Source organism: Astatotilapia calliptera, chromosome 19, assembly GCF_964374335.1.
Source record: "Astatotilapia calliptera chromosome 19, fAstCal68.1, whole genome shotgun sequence".
In the NCBI taxonomy this organism is placed as follows: Eukaryota; Metazoa; Chordata; class Actinopteri; order Cichliformes; family Cichlidae; genus Astatotilapia; species Astatotilapia calliptera.
In genome coordinates, this window is record NC_137440.1 from 7,841,821 (window position 1) to 7,856,258 (window position 14,438).

A 14,438-nucleotide genomic window follows, 5' to 3' on the forward strand; every position below is an offset into this window, starting at 1 on the left:
AATTCTTCGGGATACCTTAGGTTTGTAAATTATTACTTGACAGCAGAGCCCCTGTGCAGACTGCTGGCAGAGTAGAAAATCAGATTTCTTTCCTTTTACAAGTAAAATACTGAGATCAGAGTTGATTTTTGAGAACTAATTATAATCCTGTTTCAAGTTCTCCTCTTTGTCCTAATGTAAGCTAACACAGCTTTGTCACAAACCATCCCGGCTTCCTCATTCTGTTAACTGCCTATAAACGTTGTCATAAATTGAGTCTGCCTCCTTCCGCAGTGCCGTCGCAAGCTGCTCATTAATGAGAGACTTCACTCTCTCCGGATGGGAGAATTCCCCGGAGGCAGAAAATTGCCCCGGGACATGTGTGGGTTTGCTGTGTCATTTCCATCATGATTGACAAGCAGTGAAACTATCTCTCAGGGGCACACACACAGACACACACACACACGTCCTCCGATCTCTCACAGCTTTTGTTCTCGAGAATTGCAGGTTCGGACTAAGACATCCCTTTGTGGTATGAAGAACGGATGATGAGGCAACATGTGCCACATATGTTTAAGTTACCGCATGCTGTGTCTTGCCTGGCGAAATGAGACTAGCTCATCTGACCCTGGCGACAAATTGTTTTTGGGATTTCCCCAGAGATTATTCGAGCCAAACTTTTAGATTTAATAAACTTTAAGCCCACCAACCCCTCCCCTCTTTGTTTCTGACCTCTGCCTGCCACTCCTCATCCTCTCTATGATTTTGTAATTGGACTGAAAGTACTAGCTCACTATATTACTCCAGCACCAGCCAGCTGTAGGGTCGGTGTCAGCAGCCGCAGTGGTAATTAGAGTCAAGATGGCCCCGCACCGAGAACTAATTGTCTCTCCTTAACAAGCTGAACTCAATTAGAGCATAGAATTCAAGAGCTGTCCACTGTCCTGACATTGGTAAATCGTGTTGTAAAATAACCACCGTGAGGGGCAATGCACCACACCAGCTGCAGTGCCATCCTCTGACACCAGAGGGCACTGTCTGCTCGTGAACGTGGAGCTCTCACAGATGTCCGTCCATCTCCTCTGGGAGACTATGATGACTTGCACTGCATTGTACCGTGTGAATGTGATTTACCACAGTCACTGTGCTGGCTTCTTTAGGCTTTGACTTTCAAGCTCATTCTTTTTTTTCCATTAAGATTTTATAGCTGCACATACTGCTGCTGCTTTCCATTAAAACAAACATAAAGGAATCAAACCATTCAGTTATTCATTTACCTGCTAAACACCAATATAGAAATTTAGAGGTCATGACATCACGGCGGCTTTCCAGTGGCTGAATTTCAAACTGTAGGTAAGTTGCAGTAAGAATAGAAACATTTCTCCTTTGCTTCATTTTATTAGTTACTAGACAAACAAGTTGGGTAGCACTAGTTCGGATAACAACATCCATATGTGTAACTTCAGACTGACAGATCTGCATATGAATATGCAAAATCTGTGGGTCTGAAGCTTTCTGAGAGCCTAATCGTTTAACAGATTGTGAATTCTTCCACCTGCAAATTGCAGAAAGGACCCAGAATAACTTGTTAGTGTGTCGCAGGTTCAAAACACCCTATTGCAGTTTCCACCACCAAAAATGGAAAGGCCAGGCTTAGAGACATGCAAGTCAAATCCAGGGATACCAGTTCAGACTTCGTTTGAACCATCAGACTGTTGGAAATTGGTCACTTACGTCTGCTTATGTGGGTCAAACAAAACCATCACTGACTCTCTGTCCCCTTCTGCACCTTTTACCTGCCTTTACATTCAGCTATGGCATTCCACTACCTGTGATCAGTGTCTCAGTCACTTCGGCCATTAGCTTGTCTGACACGAGAAGATGAGCCTCGCTAACCACCCAGAGCGTGTCAGCGGAGTTTGCCACAGCTGAAGACATGTATGTTATAACGAGTGGGAGCAGGTGAAGGGTTTAACTTCTGTCTTCTTTTCATTGCAGCGTGTGATGAGTGGACAGTCTTACCTCGACCGGACCTGTACCACGATGTCAACCGCTTCGGACACTCTGCAATCTTCAGTGATGGGTAATCTTTAATTAATTACGTAATTGAAAACTCACCGGATTAAAAGTGGAAAATCCTCTGCAGTACATATATGAATCTCATTAAACATGAGCTCCTGTATGATTTTTCTTCTTCACTCCATTCCTTTCCTGTTTGTTTTATTTATGATCGCTGTGGACTTGTTAGATGGATGATGGAACAACCACAAAACATCAGCAGAGAGGAAATGAGGAACGCAAAAACGTAGAAAGCTGCCGTTTGTTGTCGAAAAACGATTAAAAAGGATTGTTAAGAAAGAGAAGCTGAATTCATGAATGGATGCTTTGGCATTCAGAGTGACAGTTGAGAACAGAACAAGAGATTTTCAAGTATTGGCAGCAGACTTTTTGATAAAAGGGAGTCCTCAGAGTTCCTTTGTTGGCTTAAACCCTTCAAATACACGTCCTTTGCTTGATAGGGGACAATTGCAACACACGTGGGGTTATTGTTGCTTCTTAAATTGTGTTGAATTTATGGTGTAGCATAAGGAAATGGTCTTGCACTATGGCAGCACAGAGCGGGGACAAAGGGGAAACACTTGAAGCAAAGGAAAACGAGCAAACAATGCATCACAGGGAAAAATCAAACCCTTGTTGCCTTGGGAAAAGCTGTGTGGATCCATACATGACATTTCATTATCAGTCTGCAATATGAATAGATTGTGATGGGGATGGTGCTGCGAGCAGAAGCGATGAGTCATCACTAAATATGATCTGCTCTGCCAGCAGAGCAAGACGCTGCGATCCATATTAAATTATACATCCTGTTGTATAGAAGACATTAAATATTAACATTAATCACTACCCCTGTTTGGGGCAGTCCTTATATTACTCATGACTCCACTTCCTTGGGAGCAGTTCAAAGTTTGTTCATGCATTCATTAACTGTTCGAGTTCAGCGCAATCAAAAGTTCACAGCAGTTGAACTGAGCGGTATTTTTTAAAAATGTATTAAATGACGATAAGCAAGTTTACGGGAAGCCGTAATAAGGTTTAAAAAAACAGGCTCTACTGCTGTAGTCCTTAATGTCAGGTTTGAGTTGTTATATTGAAGACAGAGACTGATGTACCTGCTCCACATTAACTTAAGTACTACAGCAAAACTCTCCAAGCATCCTTTGGTCTGAACTTTAAAGTAAAGGATCTGCATTTGCTTTCAGGCCCCCCCAAAAAAACCTGGCACAGTCTTTCCTTTGAACTGTGTCTTGCTATCTCAGTTTCTTTAAATTCTCTGTTAAAAAAACAGTTTTCATAATATTTTTGAAAGAAAATGATTGGGAGGGAAAACACACGCTTTCACTATCCGTAAGACTTTTTCTCTACAATGACTCACATCTTTTAAATGAGAAGAAAAGAAAGTGGTTAACTGATGTAGTCCCCTGCAAGACTACCATGTTCTCCTCCTCCCGATCTAGGCACTCAGCAGGATGTCCTCAGCGTGCAGTTTGAAGTGTGCCCTCCACGATCCAGTGGAGTGGGGGTGGCTTTTGATCAGACTTGTGCAAATTACCCATCTACCCGGCCGGGCAGCCTGTGAATGGGTAATTGGTGGATGAGTCTGAGAGCATGCATACGCTTAGGCCCACGCTCGCAGAGTAATCCCAGTAGCTGAACATAGGCCAGTGGAGAAACATGTTCAGAAACGACCTGGACCCATCATCAAAATGCACTCTAACACGCGCACAGTAGGGGGTCCTGTCAGGTCCATCTGCACAGGAAGAGAGCGCTTGTTGGGGATTTAGCAGACTTAAGAGGCAGGTTGAAGCCCAGAGAAGAGGAGGATCACTTAGAGTGTGCAAAAAGGGTTGAAATTGGGCAAAATAGTAGGGAGGAAATTCACTTGTCTTACTTCCTGAATCCCTTCCCTCCTAACATCTATTTCACCTGTAGTCCTCTAATTCTTTTCTTGTGTTCTCCTGCAGCGTTATGTACGTGTTCGGTGGCTTTAACAGTCTACTGCTCCGCGATGTCCTCACGTACACCTCGCCCAGCTGCTCGGCCTTTTCCAGCCCGACGTCCTGCAGCCAGGCCTGGCCAGGAATTCACTGCGTGTGGAACGCCACCCAGGAGGCCTGTCTGCCTTGGGAAAGCGACGTTATCGGCACTGAACAGCAGCAGCAGCCCTCCTGCAACACGAGATCATGTAGGTGACGCTGCAGTTGCATTGAAATGCCGCACGGACGTGACACGTGAAGCTAATCCAAGATAATTTGGGGTTCTCGATGCTTTCCTTCAGTGTGTGCGGAACTCATCTGCATTCGCTTCACTGATGTCCGATGAGATGCATACGCTGCCAGAAACTGCTTGTTTGTCATGGGCTGCCAACACAGTTCCTCACATCAAAGAGGGAAAATGAGCGAAAAAATATGTCACCTGGGTGTTTTCCTCTGTGTGTGCTTGTGCGTGTTTGTGTATGTGTGGTAAGTTTTGGAATGTGGAAAATATGGCCCTCATGCATCATCCAGAAACAAACAGTTATACCTATAACTTCTGTTCCCTGAAGGAGAGGAATGAGGTGCAACACATAAGTATGGAACATATATATGCACCCCCATAGAGCAGCCATCAAACTGGAGTCGGACCACCAGCATCACCAGTGTGCAGTAGACCCAGCACAAAGAAGCGGGACAAAGCGGGATCCTTGGTGCTGTATGCCAGTGAGATAGCTTCTATAATCCAGTGGGGCAGCCTCTGTTTAAACAGGGGGGTCTACCTGTAGTCGGATTAGCGAAGCAGACAACTGGTCTCATAAAAGCACATTCTGAGTGCTCTTAATGTTTGTACATAGCACACGTGCATCCTCTTCTGCTTCTTAGATGCAAAAGAAGAGGAGCAAAAGCTCAGATGCTCAAATTCCATTGAGCTATAAGATGCAGGAATGACCTTGGGTAAACATGCCGCATTCGGGTACAATACGACCCTGAGGCCATCAGGAGAGAACTGTGTGCAGGAGGGATGCACAGACAGAGCGTGAAGGTCACCTACTCGCTTTTCAGAAGCCAATGGGAGAACCAGTGCAGTCTTATATGAAAGAAATTTTGTATACATGGACTCGGTGGGTTCAAAGGGGTCTACAAGGGGGCTCCAGCACCAAAGACCCATGCAGGGACACTGAACCTAACCACGGGTCTCGGGCGGCAAACCCTTTTACAAAAACTTATGACAAGGAGATGTGCAACCCAATCAAAACCAATAAGATGAGCAGATATTGCTGAATCTCCTGCAGCAATGTCAAAATATCCAGAATAGACCACTGGAATGGAGGATTGCGCCGGTCCTAGCACCATTGCTTGAAGGTCTGGTTGAGGCCCTAGATTGTTGCTACTATGCTTGCTTATCTATCACATTAGACCTCTCAGCAGGTAAGCATGAAGGCGCCAGATCCGGGCGCGGATGAACCACTTCTCCTCCCACCTGAGAGAGGAGGTCCCTTCAGAGATGAAACTGCCAAGGCCTTGGTGCTAAAAGACTCATTATATCCACATCCATCAAGGGGCCACTAGAATCAGAGAGAGCTGCTGTCGACACACTCTCTCTAGAACTGGAGATATTATTTCCGCTGGGGGAAATGCATACAGGAGCACGACTGGCCACTGGTGCACTAGTGCAAGCATACTATGTAGATGATGAGATATTCAAGGACTTCACCATCTTATGTTGAGAACATTCTGATTGTTGTTGACAGTTTTTTGCTAATTGGAGAACCTCTGCCCACCTTCTGAGAAACTCTGGCAGTAAAAACAGGAATTGACCTGGTGCTAATTCAATTAATTAGTTGCAAAAGGTCCCACCGGCTGTTTCATTTTAGGACCACTTACTTTTTTACTTTTACTTTTTACCAGTCTTTTTTTTTTTTTTTTCTTTTGCCTCCGTTCCAACTTTTTAAAGATGTATTGCTGCTCAAAATTAGCTAATATAGTAGTACATTTTCCCAATTTCAACACTCATTATGGTTTCTGTTTTCTCTACCAAATAAAATCCTGGATTCTGTTTTTGTTTACATTTTGTGTGATGTGCAAATGTGTTTGTTTGGTTTTTAATTGCATTGAGGTTTTATTACATTTTGATTTCTAATTATAAACATCCCCCAACGCTAACACTCATGACACTGATGCACCCACACACAATTTCTTACTTGTGAGCGTGCGTGTCAGTGAGGTAATCACGAAGGACAGTCCAGCCTTCTCTCTCTGGTTCCTGTTGAGAGTTGTCTTCCGTTTGTTTGTCAGTTGTCACACAAAGAGGAAAACCCAGAAACATCAGTCTTTCTCCTCGGCACGGCTGTCTTATTTTCCGGTCTTGCTTCTACAGCAGTGCTGGCAGATGGAAACCGCTCCATGGCATCTCTTTCCGGCACATTAAATACAAGGGATGCGATCTGGCAGTCAACACTGGATACCCCGAAAGAGACGGCAAATGTTTTGACTGAGCTGTGGTTAATGGCAGAAACAGAGTTACTGGTTGCTTTGACTTTTGAACTGACTGGAAGATTTCTGTCTCTGTTCTTATAAATTAAAAAAAAAAGAAGTGCACCCTGTTCTACATTTTGCAGACGGTGATGCTGAGAGATGTGACCAGTATACCGACTGTTACAGCTGCACTGCCAACACCAACGGCTGCCAGTGGTGTTCAAGCCAATGCGTGTCTCTTGGAAGTAACTGCACCTCTGCATCGGTAAGAAAACTTGCTCTCCACCCTGCCCAGAGCATTTGGGGACATCGCCTCTAACTGTGTTACATATAGGAGCTGAAGAGGTGCTTCTTGTAAGCCTGGGAGGATCCAGAAAGCAGGATATATCAGGTTGTAGAGAAGGGGCCTGCTGGGCTTACTGCCTGCAGTCACCTCATTGCTTGGGGGAGAAAAAACCCTTTGTTGGACATTAAACACACAAAGTAATGGTTTTGTTGGACACCAGTGGTTTTTCTGCAAGCTGCAGAACTTCACAATCTGATGTTTACATGCGTGGATGTGTATTCACTTCAGCAAACATTGCCAACTAACATTTTGTTGCCACGCAAGCCGAGTGCAATTTTGCAACTTATTGTAATACATGAATAGGTAGTGTTGTTATGATCTCGAGCAGTCAGAGGCTCTTTGAAGCACAGAATAATGAATGCTCAGACACAATAGTTTCCTGGAGCCAATTCCAGTGCAGCTTCACTAATTTTGGCAACTTTTTGTTGCTTTCAATGGACTACACAAACTTTTTCCATTTTTCTCCAAAGGTTATTTCATCTTAAAACACACATCAGAGGGAAAAATACAGCCTGTCTCAGTCCAGCCCATGTGTCCTTAAAAGAAATCAAAATAACCCTGACCCCTAGAATCTGAGTGCTTACATTATGTTAATGGCAAATTACTTTTTTGAGTCTACACTCACTGCCATGCAACAATGCTCCAGAATAGGACGCTCCATGTATGCGTGCAAACGAACCTTTTTGGGGATTTTCTGTGATGGTCAGTAGCACCCTACACACACCTTTCCATCTTGCAGCTCTGTTATAATGTACACTCACTGCACCTGTTCAGCTGCTAGGTAATGCAAATATCTTAGTCTGCCAATATAACTGCAAGCTACTCAATGCATTTAGGCATTTTAGACATGATCAAAATGACCTGCAGAAATTCAAAGTGAGCATAAGCGTGTGAGTGTGTTTGAGTGATTTGAGGAACTTTGAATGGCATGTTTGTATGTAAAAGATCCAGTGAGCAGCAGTTTGGGCAAAAATACCTTGTTGATGCCTGAGGTCAGAGAACAGAGGCCACACTGCTTCGATCTGATAGGACCGCAACAGTAACTCAAATAACCAGTCGTTAAAACCACGGTGGTGTGGCGTAATGGTGTTGTTGATATTTTCTTGGCACGCTTTAGGTTCATTCATAGCAAGTGAATATTGTGTGGATGCCAAAGCCTTACCAGAGTATGGTTTCTGATTATAATCATGTGCACACGATGTGGTCCTTTTATGACTACAGTGTTCTCATCATCTGATGGCTGCTTCCAGCAGGGTATCACACCATGTCACAAACCTGAAATGATCTCAATCCAGTATACTCAAGCGGCCTCCGCAGTCATCAGATCTCAGTCCAATGGAACATCTTTGGAGTGAGGTGGAACAAGAGGTTCACAGCAGCTGTGTGATGCTGTCACTGTCAATATGGAATTAAGGCACTTAGTTCAACCCAGCACTCGCGGAGCCCAAAAATGTGTTTTCATCAAATGGTGATGCTGATCTGTGCTGCGGTGGTATCTCAGCTTCTACAAGTAAAAACGTTTCATCCGTTCTTTCATTGTATGATTACCACAATGTATTTATTCATAATAAGAAGGTCAACATTAATATTTTCTTCCTTTTTATTGAAGCAGGTATGTCGAGTAATGGTTTTTACAGTTTGTCGTGAGTCCATATTTATAACATAATATAATGTGTTTCATTAGCGACCCGAGCAGTAAGATGTAGGCTAATTTAAAGGTTTATATAACATGTAAGTGGATTGTTTTATGTAAGTAATGTGGGGGGAAGAAAGAAGAAACGTTTCTAAGATAAAATTCTTGTTTAATAAGAAAAAAGGACTCGGGCTTTCTGTGCAAGCAAATATACTATTACTAAAATAATCAGCCATGTCTACTAAATGGATAGACTTGAGCAGAATTCAGTGCTTTGTGTGACAACTAATGAAACATTTTCATGTTTGCTGGATCTGGTTTGTCAATCTATGATCAGATTACTCCTCTGTTAGCCGCCGGCAGACTCGCACAGTTCAAATGTCTCTTTCAGCACTCTTATCTGCACAATATGTGAGAAATGAGTCTCAATATCTCTGACTTCAGTTATTAAATAATCGAATATTTAAATTCAAATAGCTGTGTTGTAGGAAAAAGAAGACTTTGATTTTTTTTTTTTTTTTTTTTTTTTCCAGCGCATCCGAAGTTTAAATCTTTTTGAATGAATTTGAAAAGATCTGTCTGGTCCTCATATATCTGTTCCCCTTTATTCTGCGTGACTAATAAAAAATGTTTCCTTTCTTTTTGTTTTGTTGTTTTTTGTTTCATCTGAATGAATATCATTTACGCATCATGAAATGTAATTGTTTTGCAGTTTAGAGTCCAAAGTGTTGATGTCTGTTGTTTTCGGGTTTCTTTTCTCAGGGGGCCATAGCAGAGTATGAAGTTTGCCCCAAGGACAACCCGTCGTACGTGTGCAACAAGAAAACAAGCTGCAAGAGCTGTGCTGTGGACCAAAACTGTCAGTGGGATTCTCGCAACCAAGAGTGCATCTCGCTGCCAGGTAACAGGGATGCTTGGAAGAAATAAAGCAGTTTTAATTTGAAAAGATTACGACAACACACACACACACACACACACACACACACACACACACACACACACACACACAGGCAAAAGGCAACACGAATCATACTTAGTTTCTGAAATCTAGAGGTGCAAAACTGATAACAGAATTTAAATAGTCAAATATTGATACACAGCACAGATAAGCAGGAAGTGCTGAACAGATATTCACCAATTTTATCTCTCTAGTTATCAAACCCAAGTTAACTGTTCATATATCAGATAAAGTCTGTCAGAAGGAAAGTCACTCCTACGCGAGAGCCAGGGTACACCCTGGACAGGTCGCCAGTCTATCACAGGGCTGACACACAGAGACAGACAACCATTCACACCTGTGGGCAATTTAGAGTTACCTATGAATCCCCACTAACAGAAAGACCCTGGCCTGATGTTGGAATTGAACTTCTTTCTGAGAGGCAACAGTGCTAACCACCGAGCCACCGTGCTGCCCCCTCTGAAATCTATTAAAAATAATTAGCCACATGCTACACAGTGATGAAAGCTCTGTTTTGGTGAATGACAGAAATATAGACTAAAAATAAAAACTAAACTGGAAATTAAAACATTTTTAACTAAAATAAAAAAATAGATTTGTGAAGAAAAATTACAAATTTTACAAAATCAGTTGTGAACTTGGAAAACGAACAAAGAATAGAATTAAAAACACAGCAGAAATATTCTTGGTTTTAGTTTACAAGTTACCTGATGAGGCATTGATGGACGTGTTTGAAACTTTGCATGTCTACAAGACGGAGACAACTGCTTTTTAAAAAGTTCTGTATTTTATTATAATACCTGTACTGCTTCTGACATACATAAACTGAAGGTGGCCAGTTTTTCCAGTAGATATACAGTCAGCTTGCATATTGCATATCAGAAGTATTGACGTCTACTCTCTCCCCTGCAGAGAACGTGTGTGGTGAAAGCTGGCACCTGGTGGGCAACTCTTGTCTGAAATTCATCACGACCAAGGACTCGTACGATAACGCCAAGCTGACCTGCAGGAACCACAACGCCGTCCTGGCCTCTCTGACCACACAAAAGAAGGTGGACTTTGTCCTGAAGGAGCTGCAGATAATGAGCGTGGTGGTAAGGAGAAGGGGGCGATTGGAGGGGGAAGTAGCCAGGATATTAATTATCGGATTAGAGAAAATGTGATATTCTCCTTGGGGAAATTGGGTCATCAGACTAGCAGAGAGAAAGATACCGATAAGACTTGAGATGCGCTGAGAGTGCCGGAGATAAAAATGGATAATTACAGCAAAAAGATCAAATCAGGCAATGACTGAAGAATGATACACTACTTAGACAACTAATGATGTCGTCTACAAAGAGCCTTCCTTGATATACAGTCTTGTTGAAGTAAGCGGATGTGGACACATTAGAAGACTAAATCAATAAGTTACACACGGGTTCAAAAGACTAGCACATCTGAAGTCCACTGTAAGAAAGATTTTTATTTCTCATGTTTTTCTCTGATTGATGAGCATAAATGGACTCTTGTGCCCTTTCTCTAGTTTTTGCCCTTGGCTGTCTTTTCAGTAGCTTTTGAAATCTTCTCTTTTCCTTCTTAATCTGAATGAGCTCTGGTTGGATTCTGTGTGTGTGTGTGTGTGTGTGCGTGCGTGCGTGTGAGAGATTTTTGAACCATTAAGTGTGAAACAAATCTCCCATTAACAGATCTCTTCCTCAGAGCTCAGACATCTCTTACTCGCTCCATTAGAGCACATGCACAAAAATCTATCCCTGCGATCAATCAACCATCGCAAGCTGCCGTCTTTATTCTGTTCACGTATCCGCAGATATGGACGGAGGATGGACCGGACGCACTGTTGGGTATCGGGTTGTAAAGTCTGAATTCAGTTTTTAAGTTAGTTGGGGTTAAACTTCCTTAGGTTTGTAAAAATTTGTGCATCTTACCAAGTTAAGCAGAAGATTTAACAGAAGTTTTATCTTCTCCAATAGTAGAATTATCTGATTTTTTTTTTCCCCCTTATTTTGAAATGTTTGACATGAAATGATTTTATTACATTTTGCACATTAAACCATTAAGAAATCAATCAGTTCATTCATAAATAGACGAGAAGAAGATGTGTAGATAATACAAAAAGTATTTTGTAATATCAGGAAAGTCCCTACAAAAAAAGAAAAGAAAAAAGTAATATAGCTCTTTGTAGTTTCTAATTACATACCAAATGCAAATACTGCCTCCTTTAACTTAGGCCACCCATGCAAAAAAAGCGATCCTGCAAAGTGCCTTGCAGCCACCACACGGCAAATCTAATGCTGAAGCTAAATAAGACAAAAGGGGTCTAAATCACAAAGTCAGGCTGGAATTAAAGAAGTGTCTTTCATCCATTCTAATGAAATCGTGTAGATTTCCCCTGCTGGTCTAAATTTGTTCTGGTGGTTGCTTTTCGGTAATCTTTGTGCTTAAGGGTAGAGAATAATGGAAGCTTAACCGCTCTGGAATAACATTGGTTTTCAATGATACGGGCGCAGAGATTTGAGAACAGGCTCCCTTGTTGTATTGATGGTGTACATCCAGTTCAGTAGTTCCAACGGTTTCCAGGCAGGTTTAATCAATCCGAGAAATGGCGATTGTATTCGATCTCAAAGGTACAGTTATCCCTCTCATGCCTGCGAGAGAGAGAAAAGTCTTTTTGTTTGCTACTATTGCAATATTAAAACCATTGATTAGAGATGAGTTGGATAACGGAGCTTCTCAAGTCAACTGAGGTAAAGCTGCCTTTATTGCCACTGCGCCTGGTGCAGTGTGTTGCACGTCAGAATGAATGAAAAGCTGCACTGACATTTTCTCTTTGTGTTGTAGTAAAAACATGTGTTTTGGAATTGATTTAGGTAAACTGATTTAATCTTCAGCATAAGTGTAACTGACGCTTACGTTTGAGATGTTTTCCAGAAAAATCTGGCAGCAATCTGTTACCAAATTCGATCAGAGCAAAGAGCCATCGTGTGAAATCCTCCTTTGGTTTGGTGTTTACAGTACAAGGCCACTGTGACGCCGTGGGTAGGGCTCAGGAAAATCAACGTGTCCTACTGGTGCTGGGAGGACATGTCGCCGTTCACCAACACCACCCTGCAATGGCTGCCGGGTGAGCCAAGCGACGCCGGGTTTTGCGGCTACCTGGCCGAGCCGGCAGCCACCGGACTGAAAGCTCAAACCTGCATAAGCCCGGTGAATGGCAGCCTGTGCGAACGACCAGGTGAGCTCACTATGTTTATACACTCAACAAAAATATAAACGCAACACCTTTGTTACTGCTCCCATTCCCCATGGGATGGACTTAGAGACCTAAAATTCATTCCAGATACACAATATAACCATCCCTCCCAAACAGTGGTCACAAATCAGTCCAAATGTGTGGTAGTGGGCACATCTGCTATATTGAGATAATCCATCCCACCTCACAGGTGTGCCACATCAGGATGCTGATCTGACATCATGAGTAGTGCACAGGTGTACCTCAGACTGCCCACAACAAAAGGCCACCCTGGAATGTGCAGTTTTTTGCGCTATTGGGGGTCTGGGGACCCAGAACCGGTCAGTATCTGGTGTGACCACCATTTTCCTCATGCAGTGCAACACATCGTCGCATGGAGTCTATCAGATTGTCAATTGTGGCCTGTGGAATGTTGGTCCACTCCACTTCAATGGCTGTGCGAGGTTGTTGGATATTCGTGGGAACTGGTACACGCTGTCGTATACGCCGGTCAAGCACATCCCGAACATGCTCAATGAGTGACATGTCCGGTGAGTATGCTGGCCATGCAAGAACTGGGACATTCTCAGCTGCCATCTGCCCTGAACAATGTGAACCATGATTCATCCGTGAAGCGCACACCTCTCCAACGTGCCAGACGCCATCGAATGTGAGCATTTGCCCACACAAGTCTGTTACGGCGACGAGCTGGAGTCAGGTCAAGACCCCGATGAGGACGACTGGCATGCAGTTGAGCGTCCCTGAGACGGTTTCTGACAGTTTGTGCAGAAATTGTTTGGTTGTGCAAACCAATTGTTCCAGCAGCTGTCTGGGTGGCTGGTCTCAGACGATCTTGGAGGTGAACCTGCTGGATGTGGAGGTCCTGGGCTGGTGTGGTTACACGAGGTCTGCGGTTGTGAGGCCGGTTGGATGTGCTGCCATATTCTCTGAAACGCCTGTGGAGACGGCTTATGGTTGAGAAATGAACATTCAATGCACGGGCGACAGATCTGGTTGACATTCCTGCTGTCAGCATGCCAATTGCACGCTCCCTCATTGCTTGTGGCATCTGTGGCATTTTGCTGTGAGACAAAACTGCACATTCCAGGGTGGCCTTTTGTTGTGGGCAGTCTGAGGTACACCTGTGCACTACTCATGATGTCAGATCAGCATCCTGATGTGGCACACCTGTGAGGTGGGATGGATTATCTCAATATAGCAGATGTGCCCACTACCACACATTTGGACTGATTTGTGACCACTGTTTGGGAGGGATGGTTATATTGTGTATCTGGAATGAATTTTAGGTCTCTACGTCCATCCCATGGGGAATGGGAGCAAAAACAAAAGTGTTGCGTTTATATTTTTGTTCAGTGTATTTTAAAGTCTTTTAATGCACATGTATTTTTACATAACAGAAAAACGAAGTTGCATGCATGAGTAATGCCATGTCTAAGAACTAGCTGAAGAGAAAGGGTTTTTTTCCTCTGTAACCTTTCTGTCCGTTCTTGTTGAGGCTGCACAAGTAGATTGTCATGCCTGATGCTCATTTTTGTTGCAGATGCCTCATGTCTGCCTGATGAGGCTGTCATTAGGCTGATACTGGGTACACAAAAGGCAGATGGAGGCCTAAATGGATTTGTGAATAGCTATGAGGCTCATTATACCTCTTGCTGTAACAATGACACCTTTTAAAATTCACTTGTGTTCATTTCTCACCCTTTAAAATGAGCTTAAGAGACTTATAGCTGCTGCTTTATAATGCCCTGGAGTTCAGCAGAGGC

At 43.2% G+C, this 14,438-nt stretch overlaps 1 protein-coding gene across 4 annotated transcripts in view; it reads left to right on the top strand.

Moving 5' to 3' along the window:
* The window catches only part of atrn (attractin), a 127,451-nt gene that overhangs the window by 28,723 nt on the left and 84,290 nt on the right, over positions 1-14,438 (top strand). For all 4 annotated transcript variants that reach the window (XM_026151857.2, XM_080293788.1, XM_026151858.2 and 1 more), the window contains exons 11-16: positions 1,978-2,062; positions 4,002-4,222; positions 6,632-6,753; positions 9,230-9,368; positions 10,338-10,519; positions 12,438-12,657. In XM_026151857.2, the coding sequence (XP_026007642.1) occupies positions 1,978-2,062; positions 4,002-4,222; positions 6,632-6,753; positions 9,230-9,368; positions 10,338-10,519; positions 12,438-12,657 (969 nt within the window). The remainder of the gene's footprint in view (positions 1-1,977; positions 2,063-4,001; positions 4,223-6,631; positions 6,754-9,229; positions 9,369-10,337; positions 10,520-12,437; positions 12,658-14,438) is intronic.